At 38.0% G+C, this 22,278-nt stretch overlaps 1 protein-coding gene across 1 annotated transcript; it reads left to right on the forward strand.

Moving 5' to 3' along the window:
• Positions 1 to 1,283: 1,283 nt before the first annotated feature.
• On the forward strand, positions 1,284 to 2,165 carry LOC149172283 (uncharacterized). The gene has a single exon (XM_089426261.1). It carries the CDS (start codon positions 1,284 to 1,286, stop codon positions 2,163 to 2,165), a length of 882 nt encoding a protein of 293 aa, XP_089282387.1.
• Positions 2,166 to 22,278: the final 20,113 nt, after the last annotated feature.

A 22,278-nucleotide genomic window follows, 5' to 3' on the forward strand; every position in this document is an offset into this window, starting at 1 on the left:
ATCACGCTATCATTGGAAAATTCATAGGGTTTTGGCCAACTGAGAGAGCCTTAAATGGCTGGATTGCGGCAAAATGGAAACCTAAGGGAGATGTCACTCTCCAGCTTGGACCGAAGGGCTTCTTTACCGCCATCTTTTTTTGCCTACAGGACAAATACAGGATCCTAGTGGGAGGACCGTATTTCTTCAATTCGGCAGGTCTCTACATGAGGGACTGGATGCCCAGATTCAACCCTAACAAGGAAGATCTCACTTGGGCACCAGTATGGATCCGATTATACTCACTCCCCGATGAATACTGGGAAGAAGATTGTCTAAAGCACATAGGAAACGGAGTGGGAGAATACATCAGGGCAGCAGAAGAAACCAAATCCCGGAAGTATATCTCCTATGCAAGAATATGTGTCTTTATCCGTCTGAATGAAGCTTTACCAGAGTCTGTTACCCTTGCCCATCGCGACGAGGAGTGGATCCAGCCTCTTGACTATGAGCATGTGCCTTTCAGGTGCAGAAGATGCCATGCGTTGGGGCATCTGTTTAGGGACTGCCCTCGCAATGCCAAAGCCAACTCCTTTGATCCTTCTGAATCCCCAACTCAGGATGGTTTCACCAAAGTCCCCAGTCGGAAGCGCTCGCATAAAAAGCCTCAAAATGGGTCCAAACCCCAGCCTACCAAACCCCATCATCCCGCTTCCAAGAATAGCTTTGACGTTCTAGGCGATTTCTCAGAGGATCAGCCCCTTGACTCTGACAATATCCATGCACGCCCTTCCTCTTCCACCCATCCCCCTCCATCCGACCCTCCCCCCAAGTCTCAGTCTCCCATTATCATCCCAACCATCCTTAGCAGGATTCCGAAAGACTCGGCAGAGATCCCCAAGGAAATGGAGGTGGATGGGAAGATAACCCCCGCGCAGGACTCAGAGAACAATCAAGAGGAAACCAGTCAAGTACACAAAATGGAGGAAGAGCCAGAAAGCATAGATCTACATGGTTTGGACATTATAGAACTGGAACTAGCTTGCAAGAAAAAAGCATATGAATCCATCTCTGAGACAGATCTAGAAAAGTTGGAAGTGGTCATCTCCAGAGCCTTTCACCAACACCAACTAGGTATACAACCTGGTAGCACTTGGGATGGCAGCCTGCGTCCAAAGGATTCCAAAAAAAGAGGGCGGAAGACAGATCTCCAGAGAACAATAGAGATTGGAAAAATCCTGGTGGATTCCGGTAGATATGCGAAGCTGACGAAGTATTACAGTCCTGCCCAAACTAGTTGAACCATGAAGCTTGTATCCTGGAATTTAAGAGGGCTTAATAGCCCCGGAAAACTCAGGATGTTAAAAAACATGATCAAGATGGAAAAACCGCAGATGTGTTTCCTCCAGGAAACCAAATGCAATAGTACTACGCTGGGTCGCATACTCTCCAAAGCCTGGCCAGGATGCAGATCTGTTGCTGTAGATGCCACGGGAGCTTCTGGTGGGCTTGCGATAGCATGGAACACCCAAGCTGTATCTCTCACAGACTTCCACGCCTCCCATCACCTCATACAGGCTGCCTTTCACATTCTAGGTACCAACATTCATGGTAACCTATCCAATGTCTATTTTCCGCAGGATACTGGAAGTAAAAGTGCGCTCCTTGACACCATTGAAGCACTAAGCACAAATAGGCAACATCCACTTTGGATCGTGGCAGGGGACTTCAACATGATAACCAAAATAGAGGATAAGACAGGAGGGAGAACCAGATTGGAACCAGAGGTAGATCGCTTCAAGGACTTCATCCGAAACGCCTCTCTCATAGATATGCCATTCTGTAATGGCACTTTCACCTGGAGCAATTGCCGAAGTGGCAAGCATCAGATTGCTTCTAAACTAGATCGCTTTCTAATCTCGGATAATGCGGTGAATCTCGGAGGTGATCTCACTGCTGCAATTTTGGCCCATACTGGGTCGGATCACTGGCCGATCGCTTTGCAATGGCAGCGACCAGGGGATCGAACCAAAAGACCTTTCCGTTTCGAGGGATTTTGGCTAACACATCCTGCATTCAAGGACTTCGTCAGAAATATATGGGCCTCCTTCATCCCACTAGAGGGTTCAAAAATGTACCAGCTTCAGCAGAAGTTGCGGTTTTTAAAAAGTCACCTAAAACGCTAGAACAGGGAGACCTTTGGGAATATATTTGAGGCGCAACAGGAGCTAAATCAGGAACTGAAGGATCTCCACCAGAAAATAATTAATAAAGGGCACACGGAGGCAACCTTGGATCAAGAACGACACATACACAATCAGCTTGAAGAAAGGAGAAAACAGGAGGAAATTTATTGGAGGCAAAAGTCAAGGGTCAGGTGGCTAAAGGAAGGAGAGCGCAACACCAAGTTCTTCCACAGAACTACAGTGCAGAGAAGGATGCATAATAATATTCCTTTCATCCAGAACCAAGAGGGGGCAAAAGTTGAGGAGCATGAGGAAATAGAAAAGATCCTCCTCAATCATTTCCAGCAGGTACACCAAGAGCAGGCAATGGATCGGCAGCGGGCGATTGGAAAAATAACCAGCAATATACCTAAGCTTGTCACAGAGGAACACAACGAGCTACTCATGCGCCCTATTCTTACCCAGGAAGTAGATGAGGCAATGGCGCAGCTCAAAGAAGGTAAGGCCCCTGGCCCAGATGGTTTCACAACCACGTTTTTTCATGCTTTTTGGGATTTGATTAAAATGGAGGTTTGGCAGATAGTAGAGGAATCCAGGGCTCTGCGCTGGCTTCTCCCCTCCCTCAACTCCACTTTCATCACTCTCATCCCCAAAGAGGAGAACTCCATTACACCTGATAAATTCAGGCCCATTGCTCTCTGTAACGTCATTTATAAAGTCATATCCAAAGTCATTGCTAATAGGTTAAAACCTCTTCTACCCATGCTCATCTCTCCGGAGCAGTCGGGTTATGTCGAAGGCAGACAGATAATGGATGGCATTATCCTCACGCATGAAATCATTCATTCGCTCAAACAATCCAAGCAAGCTGGTATGTTACTCAAGCTAGATCTCTCTAAAGCTTTCGACAAGCTCAGCTGGTCCTATATTCAACATATGTTGAAAGCTTTTGGCTTTTGTTCCGCATGGGTTCGTTGGATCATGAGCCTTATCACTTCCACTCATTTCTCCATCCTTGTCAATGGTATTCCCTCCCGCCCTTTCAAGCCCTCCCGAGGCATAAGACAAGGCAACCCCCTCTCCCCTTTCCTTTTTGTGTTTATGGCTGAAGGACTTGGTAGACACGTCAAGCATGCCCTCAATTCTCATCAGCTCAGAGGAATCTCTATCCACAATTCCCCTGCCTCCTCTCATCAGCAATTTGTTGATGACACCATGTTATATGGCTACCCCTCGGTTCAGGAAGCCTATTGTTTGAAATCCCTGCTCAACAATTTCTCTGAAGCCTCTGGCACCCAGGTCAACTGCTCCAAATCACAAATCTTCTTCTTCCACACCCCTCCGTCGATTAAATCTGTTGTTTCTCGTATCCTAGGCTTCCACACAGCCTCTCTCCCATCCACTTACCTTGGAGCTCCCCTCACTGCCTCGGCCTTAAAGCAGCCTGCATGGCGCATCCTACTAGAGAAGCTTGATTCAAAACTCAACCTATGGACTCACCGCTCTCTCAATCTAGCTAGTCGGGTGGTGCTTATTAAGTCCATCCTCCAAGCCATGCCCCTCTAGCTTTTTTCTGTCCTGGCTGCACCAAAGTGGGTTTTAAAAAGGTTGAGGAATCTGCAGCGTGACTTTTTGTGGGGAAGCTCAGCCACCAACTGCAAATGGGCACTTGTGAAATGGGATACTGTCTGCATGCCCAAAATCAAAGGCGGCATTGGACTGAGAGATCCTGAGTACAGCAATACCATCATGAACGCCAAGATCTGGTGGCAATGGGTGACTAATCCAGATAAGCTATGGGCTAAAATATGGACCGCCAAATATGCCAACAATAGGCCCCAAGAAGAGCTCATTAGATTCACACCCACAGACAAAGGGTCGCTTATCTGGAATGCATCCAAGCAGCATCATCAGCTCATTCAAAAGCATAGCTTTTGGGAAATTAGGAATGGTCACATTGCTCGATTCTGGAATGACGCTTGGAACCAATTTCCCAAACTCTCGAGTATTCTTCCTCCAGTGATAATTCCGAACAGGCAGGAGCAGCAGCAGGCAACCGTCCATCAATTCTGGACACAGGAAACGGAAAATGGGTTCAGGAAATGGCGACCGAGCAATCAGATAACCAGTAACACAAACACTCAGGAAGTAGTAGAACTTGAGAACGAGTTAAGGAAGAGAAGTATCCGGTATGAGGACAGCGATGACATACTCAGATGGAGCTATCTACCTAAAGGATCCTACTCCACCTCCGAGGCCTACAATCTCATAGGCGACTTCCCCAATAGGCCGGATCCTCTCTGGGGGAGAATTTGGAGCTTCAAGGCATGGCCCAAAATCTCCCACTTCCTCTGGATGGTAGGACACAAAAAGATTCTCACTTGGGACAGGTTAAGGAGACGCAACTTCCAAGGTCCCTCAATATGTCACAATTGCTTTCAAAACGAGGAAACCTTGCAGCATCTCCTGGATACATGCTCACTCGCCAATCAGCTATGGGAAAAGGTTAGCTTCAGATGCCAAAAAAGGTGCAAAGGAGAAGGCGATATCATTGATACCATCCGACAGTGGTCGAAAAGCCCCTATGGCTGTGAGATACTCAATCACCTTTGGAACATCATCCCGGGCACAGTATTATGGAACATTTGGAAGGAAAGGAATAGGCGCATATTTAAAAACCAAAGCTCCCCCATTGAGGAAATCTGGAGCAGATTGCATGGCAATCTCAGAGAAACCATGCTTCTTCGATCATGGACAAAAGAGGATCTCCCTACCACAGACAATGAGAAAAATATCCTCGACAATTGGAAGTTGCAGATGCCTCTAGAATATGCCATGCATCAGACAACGAATTGCAACATCAAGGAAAACAGCAGATGGACTGCCCCTCCCAACAACTCATACAAACTCAACTTTGATGGAGCCTCCAAAGGCAATCCTGGACCAGCAGGATTTGGAGGTATCATTCGAAATCACAAAGGCACCCCCCTGCAGATCTACTTCGGCAATATCGGATGGGACACCAATAACTCAGCCGAGTTGGAGGGACTCTGGCAAGGGCTCTCATTAGCCAAGAGACTCAATCTTCAACCTCTGATGGTGGAAGGCGATTCCCAGATCCTCATCAACATGGCCACGCGCATTCAGAATGGCTCTCAAGCCAGAAAAGTTGCTGACAGCTGGAGACTAGAAGCAAGGCTAAACAACATCGCTCATGAGATGCGCAATCACAGGGCCCTCTCCTTTCATCACACAAGAAGAGAAGGCAACAAGATTGCTGATCTCCTAGCCAATATTGGGGTTGAAAGTAACCAAACCCTCCTATCAGGCAATTTGGACATCATCCCAAGCAATCAACAGACTCAGAACTGTGAGAGTCTTCTCCAAAGCGACGCTGAATCCCCGGATGCGGGTGATGGCACGTCAGACAGGGACGAGCCACATGCCCAGCATGTGCCGCCCCGTGCTAACAATACAGCGTAATGGTTCTCCACCGCCAAGGGATATGGTTCAGCTGCCCGAGCTCTTGGCATTCAATGCCGAGCAGGGTGAAGCGATGGGAGGCAGGACGCAGTTATTGCATGCTCTTTGCGAGGGAATGTTGCGAGTCTTCAAGGGGAAGGCGGAGCAATACAAGTTCATTGGTATGGTGAGGCAGGGGTGGTACAGGCTCAGAAGGAATCTGGACGGGTGGGCGCTCTACCACCTCACAACGCAGTCACAGTATACCGTCGCTGCAACTCAGGCGAATGCCTCAGGTGGGAGTGGCACTCTAAGGGAAATTGGGGTAAATTGGAGGCGAGGAGTGAAGATACCCACTCGGGCCAAGTCCGCTCTGAGGCTGTTAGTCCTGGGCGTGGTCTGTGGCAAAGTCCGCTCTGTGTTTGTTCTTATGATTCATTTCAGATACTGCAATCCTTTAGCAGTCTCCACGGGGACCTCAAAACCACGAGAACGGTCCTGGAACAAGAGGAAGGCGACGGTGAGTCTATGGAAAAATTGCGAGAAAGGCAACCGAGCAGAAGGGGACCTGGGCGAGGTGCATCCTCACGCCCCCCTGCAGCAGATGAGCACCATCACTGCTGCTGCTGCTACTGCCACAGGAGGGCGAGAGCCACACCAATTCAGGCCGGGCAGTTCATGGAGGTTGGCAGCTCAAGTGAAGGAGAGCCAGAGCTTCCAGCATTCGGCTCAGTCGTTTTCACCTTGGGCAGCTCGAAGGATAATGCAGGTATCAGTGCTCATATCTCAGTTCTCTTTACTAAGGCTCCTGAGGGAAATGAAGGTGGAAAGCAACCAGTTTCGGCTGAGCCACTTCCAGAAGGCATTGGTGAGGAAAGTCCAGTGCTGCAGCCACCAATCGAAGCTGGCACCTCTGGGAAAGAGATCCAGCAAGCCCCTTCCCATCCTCTGGAGCTGGAACCTCAGGACATTGCAAAGGATCCTATGGACATGGGGCCAGGGGACCCTGAAAGCCAAGGTTGGAGCTGCTTCATTGAGGAAGAGCCCGAAGACTGATCCCCAGAAGCACACTCCGGCATACTCCTTTCTCTCTCGGCTCCGGTCTATGTCAAAGGTCTCAGCGGGTATTTGGGTTCTGCTCGTTACTGTGTTTGTTAATTTTCAGTTCTTAATATTGTCATACTTATGTCAGTCACACGTCTGGACAAGGTTCACTGTAAGTTTTTTGATGGAAGCCCCTGCGTGGGCCGTCTCGTTACTGTTTAGCTCAATGCTGTTCCATGTTCTGGTATAGTCATGTCATTTTGGTCTTTTGCTTTAGTATGCTCTGGAGGAGTTTTGGTAAGTCCTGTAGGTGCTGCCCCTGCGAGGGAGCATTTTGTGTCAAGCTAAGCTATCCAAGGCGCCACAGCTGGCCCTGGATGGCCTGTTTCTCTGCATGTAAAGTTTACCTGTAAATATTATATAATAGATTAGATAGTTTTTACCGAGAAAAAAAATAATAATTAGGAAAGATAATATATGTAAAACACCTAATATTAATAGTGACCCTCTCTCATGATTACTACCAACACACCATGCCACTAGAGCACCTAATGTCACTAACCCAACACCACTAACGTAATGCATCTAAAGAACTTAACACCATTAACCTAACACAACTAACCCAATACTACTACAAATAACACACCTATTATCCTTAACATAATGTAACTAATAAACTTAAACACACATTACACCACTAAAATAAAATTAATAACTTAAGGTAACAATATTCTAATCTAATCTAAATACTATTCCACATCTTTAATTAATACACCTAATCTATACACTTAATCTATATATCCAATCCATAAATATAACTTATACAACTATTGAAATGTATTAAAAATTAAAATATTACAAGGAAAAACATTATCCATAATAAAATGTATTAAAAATTTACAAACTACCAAGAAAACATAGACACACCCTTAACTAATACACTTAATCTATATATCCAACCCATATATATAAATTACAAAACTATTGAAATGTATTAAAAATTAAAATATTACAAAGAAAAAAATTATCCTTGATAAAATGTGTTAAGAATTTAAAAATAACAAGGAAGAACATTATCCTTAATAAAAATTATTAAGAATTTAGAAATTACAAGGACAACATTATCCTTAGTAAAATGTATTAAAAATTTAAAAATGACAAAGAACATTATCCTTCACCGACAATAAAAGGAATTAATCCATGTAAAGGGAAGTATCGACAAGCAATTAAAGGGAAAAAAAACATCTAACAAACATTTCATGATCAATCACTTGAGAAAGTGGTTGATAGCAATTTTCCAAAGTTTTGGTACTGAAATTTTCTTCCATCGAATCATTGACCATAAAACTCATAATGCACTAGAGTACAAATTTTAATACGTGGAATTATTAATAATATATTATTCTAAAATGGAAATTTTTTAGATAGATTTTTTAATAATAAATAATTTAAAATAATATATATTTTAAAATATATTATAATTTATTATTAATATCTTAAAAATAAAATTTCATCATATATATCAATCTGATATTATTTATATAATATTTAAAAAATATTTAATTAATTAATATTTTTTTTAAATTGAAATTTCAAAATTGTGATGTAATGATATTTATATTGATTTCATATTAACCTATATAATATTTAAAAAATATAATTAATCTATGTTATATTAAAAAAATCAAAAACAAAATTTTAAAATTGTGATGTAGTGACATGTATATTGATTCCATAATCATAACAATCGAAAAATATTTTTATCAAAATAAAGTATCAAAATTCAAATAATTTAATATAAAATAAAGTTTCATAATTCAAAGTTTTAGGTCAATTCCATGTTTCCAGGCTGGATTAACCTTTAAAATTGTCCTATTTTTCATGCAAAATAACTATAACCAATTATAACCAACATATGATAATGCTTATAATGAATATGATACTATGAAAGTTAGATGTACGTAAGATATTCATGACATGAGAACAAGCATCAAAGTGTTTTCCAAGAAAATCCAAAAGTCATAGATTCAGTGAGAGTTGATCACACTTGTAAAATTATAAAAGTTTATAATTGTTTTAGGGATTAAAATAATAAACTAGAATTTCGATTTAAAATAATATTAATAATATTGTTTTAAGGGGTCATTTAATGTGATTTTTTGGAATTTTTGGTGTCGGAATTTAGTCGAAAATTTTGTGGTGAAATCTTGATTTGTGTTATTTAAACTAGTTTTTTGATTATATATATGGATTCAACACCCTGAAAAACTTTTAAGGCATTTTTATTTTACAGAGTTACCTATCAAACTTGTGATTTCAATAAATTCCAGAGAAATTAGACCACAAAAGTCCACCAGAAAAACTTTCCAAAAAATCACACTAATGATAACTCGTTTTAAAATAAAAATTTAAACACTTAAATATTGATTTTTAAAGTAAATTTTAAAGTAATTTTAATTGTGAAAATATAAATTTTAATTTTATAAAATTAATTTTTAAAGTATAAGAAAAATCAAGTTTTATAATTGTGAATTTAAATGTATTAATATAGATTCAGTGTTAACATAGAATAGTTACCATATGTATTTTGCTTTATGTGTACCCAAGATTAATGTACAATATTTTCTTTGTATGTGCATGTATATTTATATGGCATATATTGCTAAATATATAAAGGCCTTACTTGTATGAATGAGTTGGGAATGAGTGTGACTTATGTCAGGTAAAGGGTGTGACCTATATGCGGGGATAGGTAAGACTCATGGTTCTTTCATAAAAAGAACATCCTTAGCATTTCCTTATTATCTAAATGAGGAAAAGGGCCGACAATGGGTGTGATATATATGTGGGGATTTTATTATATAAATGAGGAAAAGGGCCGACAATGGGTGTGATATATATGTGGGGATGGGTGTGACTTATGGTTCTTTCTAAATGAAAATGTCTTTAGCATTTCCTTATTGTATGAGTGGGTAAGGCTAAGAATGAACATGCTAGCCACAGGTTAAAGAAATGCAAAAAGTGGTGGCAATTAATTGCATTGCAAGTTTGTATTTTTTTATAAATATTTGAAGTATCATACAATAAAGTTCCATATAAAAGAAATGACAACTATAAGTTAATTATTTTTATCAACTTCCTCATCTTAAATATAAACATTATAATTGTTAAAAAATTTATTTACAAAACCAACATTATGAGCTAGGAAAGAAGAAGTGATTGACTTTCAATAATTTGACTTAAAGTAATAGTGATAAAGTAATAGTACTAATTTGTGAGTTTTACATTATATAAGTAATTAAAAAATGATTAGTATGGGAGTTTTTTATTCAAATCCATCTGAAAATTACCATAAATATTCCATTATAACAATCACCAAAACAAATCTTACAAGATTATGAAATCTTTTATTATGTAGTTTATTACTTTAGATCTTATATTTAATATTACTGGTGTAGTACTCAAAATTATGGAAAAAACTTAAACCAAATGAAAGAATCAAGAAAATGAAAACAACATCCACACAAATGAACACAAGACGCAACCAAGGAAATTCAATACAAGTGAATACCCAACTATAAGGCGAGGCATATTCTCTATTTTTTTCTCTCCATTATGAAACACAATTACAAAGAAAGGGGCAATCACTATGGAGTTGTCATGGACATTGTGGCATGAATGATTGTTATATAATATTTCCTCTCTTGTTATGCTTCAATATCCCAGTCTTAGATGCTTTCCTCAACTATGGAACAATAATGATACCAAAATAATGGAACCCTAGTGTTCCATTATTAAAATGCAAAATGACTAGGAACCCTAACACTAATGCTTCAATAGTGCCATTTTTGCATGTCTCCACCATTAATTGGTGTTAGGGTTTTATATTCTCTAGAATATTATTGAAATTCTACACATGGCTAGACCCACACATGTGAGTAATAGGGGCTGATGTGGAATCCACTTCATACGATGGTGGTCAATAGGATAGGTCAACTTGTGGGAGGCATAACTTTCTACATGTGAACTCCAATTTAGATTTTTGTGCCATTGGAGTTCTTTTGGTTTGTATAACAACATTATAAGTTTTAAACCTTTATATTAATGCAATGCATAGCCAAATTCTTAATAAAAAGAAAAGTACAACAATGGGAATCACATATTACTTAGAGACTTACCCTAGAAACAAAAATTAGAAAAATGAAAAAACTGCTTAGAGATGCACCTCTATTTTTTATGATCAATGGAAATTTTATTGTTTAATATATATATATATATATATATATATATATATATATATATATATATATATATATATATATATATGTATATATATGTATATGGATATAGATATAGATATAGATATAGATATGTATGTATGTATGTACATCTATATCTATATCTATTTCTATATCCATATCCATATCCATATACATATACATATACATATACACTAACATATACATATACATATACATATACATATACATATACATATACATATATATATATATATATAATCATGTAGCATCCAATACCCTTAATCCATTAAATCATATTATATTTCAACTTAGTTATTGTTTTCTTTACATACAGGTGGTCATAGGCCCTACATGATCAACATTTTAAGGTCACAATGCGATTGTTATCTACACCAAGAGAAAATTGTCAATGCTCACAAACTTTGTTAATGAATCTACAACATTCTTCAAAGTTCCCGCATTTACCAATAACATCTTCTTGTCTTCAACCATGTCTCTGACAAAGTAATATTAAATATCGATCTCTTATAGTGATAAGTGTTGGGTGTGGAGCCTAATTGTCTTCCTGATTCAGAGGTCTCGTTTTAGTCGGGTGTATACCCCAAGAATATTGTACACCCCTATACTGGGGGGAGGGGGTGGAAGGGGGTGCTATCTTCCTCCACTGGGTAGTCAGGGGGCTAGCGAGCCCCCAACAGGGGTTTGATGGAAACACCCCCAAAGCTAGAAACAAATGAAAAATTGCCCTATAAAATATTGTAATTTCATAATCAATCTAGGTCGTTCATTAGGCGGATGATTTGATAGTAGAAGTTATGTTAATTTAGGGTTTTTTCCCCTAGAAGGAAACCTTCGGTTTATATGAGGGAATTGTGTTGTGACTGTGTATGATTATTCTGAGTGATAAAGAGAGGGAGGCTATGTGAGAGCGAAGAGGAAATTATAGTGGATCTATTGTAGGTTGTATCTCTTCATTTTTCTAGATGATATTAAAGGAAAGATTGGTTGTTTCTCCGTAGACATAGCCCAAATTGGGTGAACCACAAATATCTATGTCTCTCTTGTTTTATGCATTTCTGTTTTTTGTTTCCACAATATTTTATGTGTTTCATTTCTTTGTTATTTAATTTTCCAACAACTGGTATCAGAGCCAAGTTATTTGGTTGATAAAATCATACGAGAGGGGTTCCTGGTTCGAGTGGGAGAAATGGTGGAATATGGTAGGTTTAGGGTCAAGAAATTTAACGACCAAAAATACCATCTATGGAAGATGCAGATGAAAGATTATCTATATCAGAAATATCTGTACCTACCATTGAGTAGAAAATCAAAGAAGCCGACAAGTATGACAAACAAAGAATGAGATTTTCTCGACATATAGGAACTAGAAACAATACGATTGTGTTTAGCAGCATTGGTGGCATTCAAAATTTCAATGGAAACAAAAATAGACAGTTTAATGACGACATTAGCCAAACTATATGAAAACCCCTCAGCCTCAAATAAGGTATTTCTCATGAAGTGTCTATTTAATATGAAGATGTCAGAAGGAGGATTTTTTGTTGATCATTTAAATAAGTTTAACATAGTTACCAGTCAGTTAAGTTCTGTAGAGGTAAATTTTGATGATGAATTTAGGGCTCTGTTATTTTTGTGCTCATTTCCAGAAAGTTGGAATGGCTTAGTTATGGCTATCAGTAACTTTATCTCTAGATCTAGTAATTTAAAGTTTGATGATGTTGTTGGTGCTATCCTTAGCGCTGAAATGTGATGGAAACGCTCTGGTGAGACATCAGGTAATGCTTTGACTGCAAAGAGAAGGGGAAGAAAAATGGAAAGAGGAAGGAGCCCAAAAAATTGCATTAAGTCAAGAAGGTCATATTCAAATATAGATCAAGGATAGTGTGCTGGAAATGTGGTAAGAAAGTACACATGAAGAAAGACTGCAAATATCGGAAGGGAAAAGAAGGAGATGGACAACAAGAGAACGATCATGAAGCGAATGTGACAAGTGATGTGTTGCAATATGCTTTGATTCTTTCATTAGAGAATATTATTGATGCCTAGGTGTTATATTTAGGGGCTTCATTGCATTCCACCCCAGATAGGAAACATTTACATGACTATGTTCAAGAATATTTCGACAAGTTCATTTGGGTGATGGTAAACCCTGTAAAATAATTGGAATGGGTAAGGTTTTTATAAATAAACAAAATGAAAACCAATTGCTATTGAAGGAGTTAAGGCATGTTCCAGATGTGAAAAAAAAATCTAATTTCAATAGGGAAATTAAGTGGTGAAGGTTGTGTAACTAGAGTCACGGACAAAACCTGGAAGGCCACTAAAGAAGCCCTGATAATAGTAGAAGGAGAAAAGGTCAGTACATTGTATTTATGCAATGATATTTCTAATTATGTTAATACTTTAACCTCCATAAGAGCATATACAATATTGTGGCAACATAAGCTCATACACATGAGTGAGAAAGGGATGCAAATTCTTCACTTGAGAAATTTGTTTCCAAGTTTGAAGCATGTTGATTTGGATTTATGTGAAAATTGTGTTTATGGAAAACAAAAGAGAGTCATATTTCTCAGAGTTGGGAAGGAAAAGAAGAGAGAAAAATTAGAGCTTGTGCATATAGATGTATGGGAACCTACTCAGGTATCATGTCTCAGTGGATATCACTATCATGTTACTTTTATTGATGATGCAACTAGGAAAACATGGATTTATTGTATTCGAAATAAATCTGATGTATTTGATACTTTAAAGAAATGGAAAGATTTGGTTTAGAATGGTCCAAGAAAGAAGTTGAAGTGTCTCAGATCATACAATGGAGGTGAATACTGCAGCAAAGAGTTTGATAGCTATTGTTTAGAGGATGGAATTTGTAGAAAGAAGACAGTTCCAAGAACACCACAGGAAAATGGTGTGTCAGAAAGGATGAATAACATAATCATGCGGCATGCAAGATTTCCTTTAAAATTTTGGGCAGATACTGTAGATATTGTTGTTTATCTAATAAATAGAGGCCCTTCAAATTCCTTGGATGCTAGTATTGCAGAGGAGGTATGGACAAGTAAAAGGTAAACTATTCATTTTTAAAGACTTTCGTCAGTGAATCCTTTGTCCACATCAATAAATAAAATAGAACAAATCTTGAGGCAAAATCAAATAAATGTACCTTTATTGGATATGGTGCTAATGATATGGTTATTGCTTATATGATTATGAAAATCACAAAATCATTAGGAGAAGAGATGTCATATTCATTGAAAAGGTCTTGTACAAGGATCAAATGCAAGAAAATAAATAGGAAGAGGAAAAAAAGAATACACATTACTTGATGAGATTACAAAAAAAAATAAAGGTGTTTGAAAATCATAATGATCAACAACCACAAGAACAACAAGCACCTCAAACACATGAAATTGGTGTTAGAATACTTACCAAGATAATTAGACCCCTTGACTGATACTCTCCTTCATTATATTATGTATATTCGAATGATTCTAGTGAATCGAAAAGATATGAAGAAGTAATGTAGGTAGAAACCAGGAAGAAGTGGGAGCAAGCCATGGAAGAACAAATGGACTCATTGATGCATAACTAGACTTGGAACTTAGTCAAGTTGCCTATAAATATAACAACATTGTAGAATAAATGGGTTTACAGGTTGAAGGAAGAAGATGGAGGTAAACACAGGTATAAGGCTAGACTTGTGGTGAAGGGGTTTGCACAAAGGAAAGGTGTAGACTTTGATGAAATTTTTTCTTCTATTGTCAAAGTGACTTCAATTAGAACTATTTTAAGTCTAGTGGCAACAAAATATTTGCATCTTGAGAAATTAGATGAAAATACTACCTTTCTCCATGGGGATTTGGAGGAAGAAATATATATGCAGTAGCCACAAGGGTATGAGATCAAAGGGAAGGATAAATTAGTGTGCAAATTGAAGAAGAGCTTATAAGGCTTCAAAATGGCTCCAAGGAAGTGGTATCTAAAATTTGACAGGTTTATGTATGATAGGGTTATACTAGATGTCACTCTGACCATTATCTTTATCTTAAAATGTAAAGTGATGGCAATTATATCATATTACTATTGTATGTAGATGGCATGCTTGTTGCAAGGTCTAACATGCAAGAAATAAATGTGCTCAAAGGAAAATTGGCAAATTCATTTGCAATGAAAGATTTGGGTGATGCGAAACAAATACTTGGTATTAGAATAACTAGAGACATGAAAAATCACAAATTAACATTGTCTCATAGCGAGTACATATAAAAGATGTTGGAAAGATTTAACATGCATAATGCAAAACCAGTTAGTACACCTTTGGCTAGCCATTTTAAACTTAGTAAGGAGATGTGCCCCAAGAATTAGGAAGAGATGGATTGTATGTGTAAAGTTCCATATGCATTAGTCGTTGGAAGCTTAATGTATGCAATGGTTTACACAAGGTCTGATATTGCACATGCAGTGGGAGTTGTAAGAAGGTATATGAATAATCTTGGAAAAGAGCATTGGATGGCAGTGAAGTGGATTCTCAGGTATTTGAGAGGTACAAAAAACCAAGAATTATGATTTGGTGGTTCAAACATCCATCTACAAGGATATGTTGATGAAAATACGGTAGGTGATAGAGATAACAAGAGAAGCACCACGTGGTATGTGTTTAATGTAGGTGGAACAACTGTTAGTTGAGTTTCAAAATTACAAAACATTGTTGCACTATTAACAATGGAAGTAGAGTATGTTGTTGCTACAGAGGCTAGTAAAGAAATGATTTGGTTACAAAGGTTTATGGATGAATTGGGAAAGGAGTGAGAGATTGGCAGGTTATATAGTGACAGCCATAGTGCCATTCATCTTGCAAAGAACTCAAAATTTCATTCTAAGACTAACAACTCAAGTAGCATTTCATACGTCCAGTTTTGGAAGATGGACAATTGAAGTTGGAAAAGATATACACTATCTATAACCCTGTAGATATGTTAACAAAGGTTGTAACTAGGGAGAAACTAAGTTTTTGTTCTATTTCAATTGGTCTTTAAGTATGATGATGAATATGATAAACAACTAGGTCCAAAGTGGAAGCATTATCCAACAAGTGAAGCAGCGGTGGAGTTGCTATAAATAGACTCCAAGTGGGATAATTTTGGGTGTGGAGCTTGATTATCTTCCTGATTAAGAGGTCTTGTTTTAGCCAAGTGTATACCCTACGAAGACTGTACACCCCTCCATGTGGGGGGGTACTTCTCCCCCCTAAAGCTATAAATAGATGAAAAATTTCCTTGTAAAATATTGTAATTTTGTAGTCAATATAGGCCATTCATTAGGAGGATGATCTGACGATAGAAGTCATGTTAATTTATGTGCGCTGGACCCAACCACAAACTTCACCCACTCCAATATGGGTCATACACCATCACCAAAGTTGTGGGGGACAATGCCTTCGAGCTTAGCATTCCACCATTCCTTGTTCTACACTCAGTGTTCAATGTAGACCACCTTCGACCATACTTTCCACCATTGCTGGACACATTCGACGTTGCAGAACAGATCACACCAGCAGAGCTAAACCCAGACTGCATGGAACAGGTCACCACCAATCGGATCATGGACACACAGAACGAGAACACTCACTAGCAAAAGGTCCAACTATATCGGGTTGTCAAAGCTGGCCAACTCCTTCACCAAGGCAAGTGGCTCACCAGGGACCAAGTTCAATAGAATTTTCCCCATCTCATGGAGGTACTCAATGCAATGGGGACCATTGCTTCCGAAGGGGGGGGGGGAATGATCCAAGTGGATATTGGTGGCCACCCGCCTATTCCACTTGGACCCCCAACACTATCTCTTTCAGTTTTTCGGTTTCCTTAATTGTAGCACAATTTACTATTTTTGGCAGTTTTTTGGGTCCTAAACTTCCAGAGCCGTTTTGAGGCCCTAAACGATGCTTTTAGGGAAAATGGAGAGACTGAAAACGTCCCAAAACATATTAATACTTTTTTTTGGCCTTCTTTTTGAGATCTTCGAAATGAGGTATTATGATAGCCAAATAGAGATTGTATACCAAATTTACGACCCTGGGAAGTTGATGTACCAATTTACCCAAACGGGGCCCACAATTTTTGCGCTTCATCTCCTAAGGTTAGGTTTTTGGATGTTTAAGGTTTTCCATTGTTTCTCAATAATAAATAGACCTTTGAGCCTCACTGTAACACAGTTCAAAGGCATGTAGCCACCACATCTCTTCTCAGAGATAAGCTACCATCCCCTGAGCTATTTTATTTCCATTCTGTTTGTAAGCATAGTTCAATATTTTTCTATTAATGAAATGAAGTTTTTTTCTATTGCATCTCTATATTTATGATTATATCTGTAAGTTCTTGTGTTCCTATTTAATTTTGGATCATTGTAGGAGCATAGAAACCACTTCTCTAGGTAGTTCATTAGTGAGAACAAGCACCAATATTGACATCCCCAAGTCTACACCTATTGGTTCATCAATCCCCCAAGTACCTAAATGTTTATCTCCTAGCCAATAAGTTCATTAATCCACAATATTCCTAGTGGGTTCATCAGTCCTAAGGAAATCCACTTCTAATGGTTTCATCAGTCCTTAGGCAAGCCATTGCTTTATGATTCTTAGCCAGCAAACCCTCTTAGATTATTTAGTTGGGCTATCACCAGAGTGAGCTCCCTACTTTTGAACTCACTCAATGTATTATTTTCATTTTCCTCCTTTCATGAGGAATTTTTGACCCCTTCAATGATTATCTCTAGTTCCTCATAAATCAGTGAATGCGTGAATGAATTCATGACTTGAATACCCAGATGCCTACCTTGAATCCATTCAAAATCCTTCATGCATGGATGGATACCCCTCCATTCATCAAAAATTTTCTTTGTGGCTTCCAACCCCATTGTTGCAATTGTATATGATTGTTTGGATGTGCTCTTTCCTCAGCCACCCTCTTGTCAGCGCAACCCATTCTCACAATTTAATTTTTCATCCTTTTTACTTGTAGTTTTAAGGAGTATGACTCCAATCCTTTTTTATTCAACTGAAATCAATGGGATAATCATCCCATTGAAGGCATACATGTTAGCCTCTATTACTATAATTAATAATCAACTTCCTTCATATTCTCAAGCAATCTCCCTCCCTAAGCTCTGAGATATGTGTCCTAATTCTCAGTCATTTTAATTACAACAAAATGATTTAAAATATTTACAATAGGGGAGATTAGCTAGGGGCTATCAAAAACCCCACCCCTTTGGAGGATCACCATCCTTAGTGTTCTATATCCCAACAAAAAAGAAAACTTGTTTTAAACCAAGCACCAAATCATTTGGAGCTTCATAGACATAACTATGTACAATCATTATACAAATTTATTGACATTTGATTTAACCAAATAACAAAATTGGGTATGTTACTTACATCTAATCAACCATTTCCCATGTGGCTTTCTCAGGCCCAAATTTCTTCCACTACAATTTTTCTTTCCTGATTACTCGCTTCTGAAGCATGAGCTGCCTTTGATCTAGGATGCATGGAGATTCTGACTAGAAATATCCTTTTGCTTTTACCTGTAACATCAACCAATCAATCACATGATTAGCATCATGTACATACTTTTTAAGTAATGAAACATGAAAAACATCATAAAATTTTACTATTGGTAGCAAGGCCAACGTATAGGCCACTAGCCCTATTCTTTCAAGCACTTGAAATGGCCCACAAAACCATGTTTCCATTTTGCACATGACCCAAATTTTAGAGAGATCTTCTTGGGTCTAACTCACAAATAGACATTATTCACAAATTTGTACTCTTTTTGCACTCTGTCCTGATCAACCTAACATTTTTTCCTATCTTGCGCCACCTTTAGATTCTACCTGATGGTTACAATTTCTTGCTCCATTTCTCTAGGCATATTAGTTGCAATGAGAACCTTATTCACTGGATCACTCTAGCTAATAGGAGTATTATACTCTCTCTTGTAAACAACCTCAAATAAACCCATTTTCAATGATTCCTAGTAACCATTATTGTAAGAAAACTCCATAAGGGGAAGATACTCTTCCCACTTTCTTGGATGGTGCATCACATGTATTTTAAGCATGTCTTCAAGCACTTTATTTTTCCTCTATATATGCCCATCTATTTATAGATTGTATGTTGTGTTAAATGTAAACTATGACCCTAGGTGAGCAAACAATTACTACCTAAAATTAGAAGTAAACTTTGCATCTCGGTCTGAGAGGATTTTCTTGGATGCTTTGTGCAAACTCACAACCTCATTTATGAACACTTGAGTCACATCACTCATCGTATGAGTGGATTTTACAACTACAAAGTGAGCCACCTTGCTCAACTTGTCTACCACAAACATGACCACATCATGTTCCCTGGTTGTCCATTGTAGCGCTGTGATAAAATCCATGGAGATCACTTCCCATTTCAACACCAAAATGAGAATATGTTGTAACATTCAAGTTGGGTTCTTGCACTCTACCTTCACTTGTCAAAATTCAATGCATTTATAAATAATATCAATCACTTCCCATTTTAAATCAGTCCAATCATAAATCTCTTTTATGGTTGTTAGTGTCTTTCGATATCCTCGGTAACCGAAATATGACTTTATATGAGATTATTTTAATATGAGCTTCCTTAATTTGCTCTAATTTGGCACATACACTCTGCTTTTAAATTTTACCATCCCATCCTTAAAGAGAGTGAAATCTTTGTCCTTCACTCTTCCTAGTTCTTGCTGTAACTTTTATTTTAGCTATCAATATTTTTCATCTTGCTGACCAACCACTTTGATTCTTTCCACGAGATCAGTCCCATAGGAATTTATGGTTGATAAGTGACACATTTGCACCCTTTTTTGAGTGCTTCAACAACTCTATTTCCTTTTCCCTTAATGTATTTGATCTTGAAGTTGAACTCACTAATTGTGGCTAACCATCTAGTTTTCCTAACATTTAGTTTGGGTTGATTGAACAAATATTTCAGCCCTTTCTTGTTTTTTATCAAATTGAATTTCCTTCCAAGGAGATAGTGTCTCCACATCTTCAATGCATGAACGATTTCCGCTAGCTATTTATCACAAGTTACATATTTTTTCTCGTGCTCATTCAATTTTTAGGATTCATAACAAAGTACTTGGCCTTCTTGTATCAATACTCCACCAAATCCCCATTTACAGGTATCTGTGCAAACCAAAAAATCTTTGTATGGGTATGTTATTCTCAATACTAGTGCATGAGTGAGTAAATTCTTCAACTGCTCAAAGCTTGTATCACATTCAATTGTCCATCCAAATTTCTTCCCCTTTTATTGCAATGTTATGATTGAATGGCCAATCTTGGAGAAGTTCTTGATGAACCTTTTGTAATAACCTCCTAACCCAATAAATGATATATTATTAGCAAAATTTCTTGGTGTTGACTATTCCATGATGGCCTTAATAGTTTTTGGGTCAACAACCACTCCTTCCTTTGAGACAATGTGTCCCAAATGGTGAATTTGAGATTGGAAGAACTCACACTTGCTGATATTTCATATAGCTTGTGCTCTCTCAATAGTTGTAACACTGCAACTAGGTGTTCTTCATGCTCTTCCTTATCTTTTGAGTGAACCAATACATCATTAATGAACACCACTACAAACTTGTCTAAGTAGGGAGCAATATGTTTTTCATCAAGCACATAAAAGTAGCAGGTGTATTAGTAAGCCCAAAAGGAACAACCATAAATTCATAATGCCCATACTTTGCCTAGAATGTTTTTTTATAAATGTCCTCATATTTAATGCACACTTGGTGATAACCATACCTCAAATCCATCTTTGAAAATATTTCTACTCCCCGAAATTTATTGAAAAAATCACCAATTCACAGAAAATGATATATATTCTTGATGCTAACCTTTTAAGATACCTTTAATCTATGCACAACCTAAGTGTGCCATCCTTAGTGTTTACAAGCAAGACCGGTGCTCCCCAAGATCGTACACTCAACCATATAAACCCTTTTTCTAACCTTTTTTTGGAGTTGTAATTTCATCTTAGTTAATTACAGTGTACTCATTCTATATGGAGCCTTAGATGCTGGTGTTGTCCCTAGTAAGAACTCAATAGAAAAATATATGTCTCTGTGAGGTAAGCCATGGATCTCCTCTAGGAACACATCTGAATTTTTTTCAAGATTAGGTGCTCCAATAGAATGCCACATCCATTGTGTTGTTGACATGGTGAATTTTCGTTGTACCAACAAAGGGGAACTAACCCGATCACAGACCCCAATTAGGCCTTCTTTCATTTTGGATGGATAATTACAACAGGTTTTAAGGGACCCTTTGAACTGTAATAGGTGTTGAAAGATTGCTCCTGGGAAGAAGACTTCAATTAAATCAACCAAATAAAACAATCAACCACTATGTATTAAATCCTATCTACACTACTCCTAAATACTCTAATCTAGTCCTAATTATCCTAATCTATCCTGCAGGATCTTGACAAAGAGAGGTTAAACATCATATATGAATTCCAAGTCTAAATGAATAAATTACTGGTTCATGTAAGAACAAGGCTGCATTAATACTTAATTATAATCCAATCATTCATACAGGAATACACATTCCATTTTATGGAAGAGAAGCTTGCAACTAATGCCCAACAGAGTTTTGAGTCAGCAACCTTTCATGTTTTAGCCATGATATTGAATCATATTCAAGTAACAAGGCATAACCATGAACTATAAGTCATCAATATGCACAAAACAAATATACATTTGCATTTATACCAGCGACAACATTTTGATCAAAACACATGATAAAAGAGGAAAATCAATCTAAAACACAATATCTTTATTGAGTTAAATAGTCTCTCTTTATTCACAATAATCAAATCTGTCCTTCTCAAACCAAAAATCCCCTATCTCCTGTCCGGAGGTAATAATTATACAACTCAAAATGACCATCCCCTACTGACTTTTCACCTCCTTTCTTTTCATTACACAGATCCAAACATACAAAGGAGAACAGTCCATGAGGTTGTTGACACGTCGAAGTAATATTTGCTGGAGCATTATACTTCCCAGGGGAGGAACAGAGAATGACTGTGTATCATTTCATTGCACTTGTGTGGGATGGCTATTATTCCATGTCATTTCTTGAAGGAAACTGAAGATGTTGCGCTCATCATCCCACATCTGGCATGCCTTGAGGTTTATTTGGAGGGAGTGACATCTTGGTGTATCAACATTGTGGTTCCATTTCGACATAGAGCGTGCCTCCATTATGCATTGTGGCGGTTCATC

This window comes from Pinus tabuliformis, chromosome 4_2 (assembly GCF_031772625.1).
Source record: "Pinus tabuliformis cultivar Carrire ecotype Pingquan chromosome 4_2, CPIR1, whole genome shotgun sequence".
Taxonomy (NCBI): domain Eukaryota; kingdom Viridiplantae; phylum Streptophyta; class Pinopsida; order Pinales; family Pinaceae; genus Pinus; species Pinus tabuliformis.

Coding starts and splice junctions, on each gene's coding strand:
- LOC149172283 (XM_089426261.1), top strand. CDS start 1,284: ATGAAGCTTGTATCCTGGAATTTAAGAGGGCTTAATAGCCCCGGAAAA.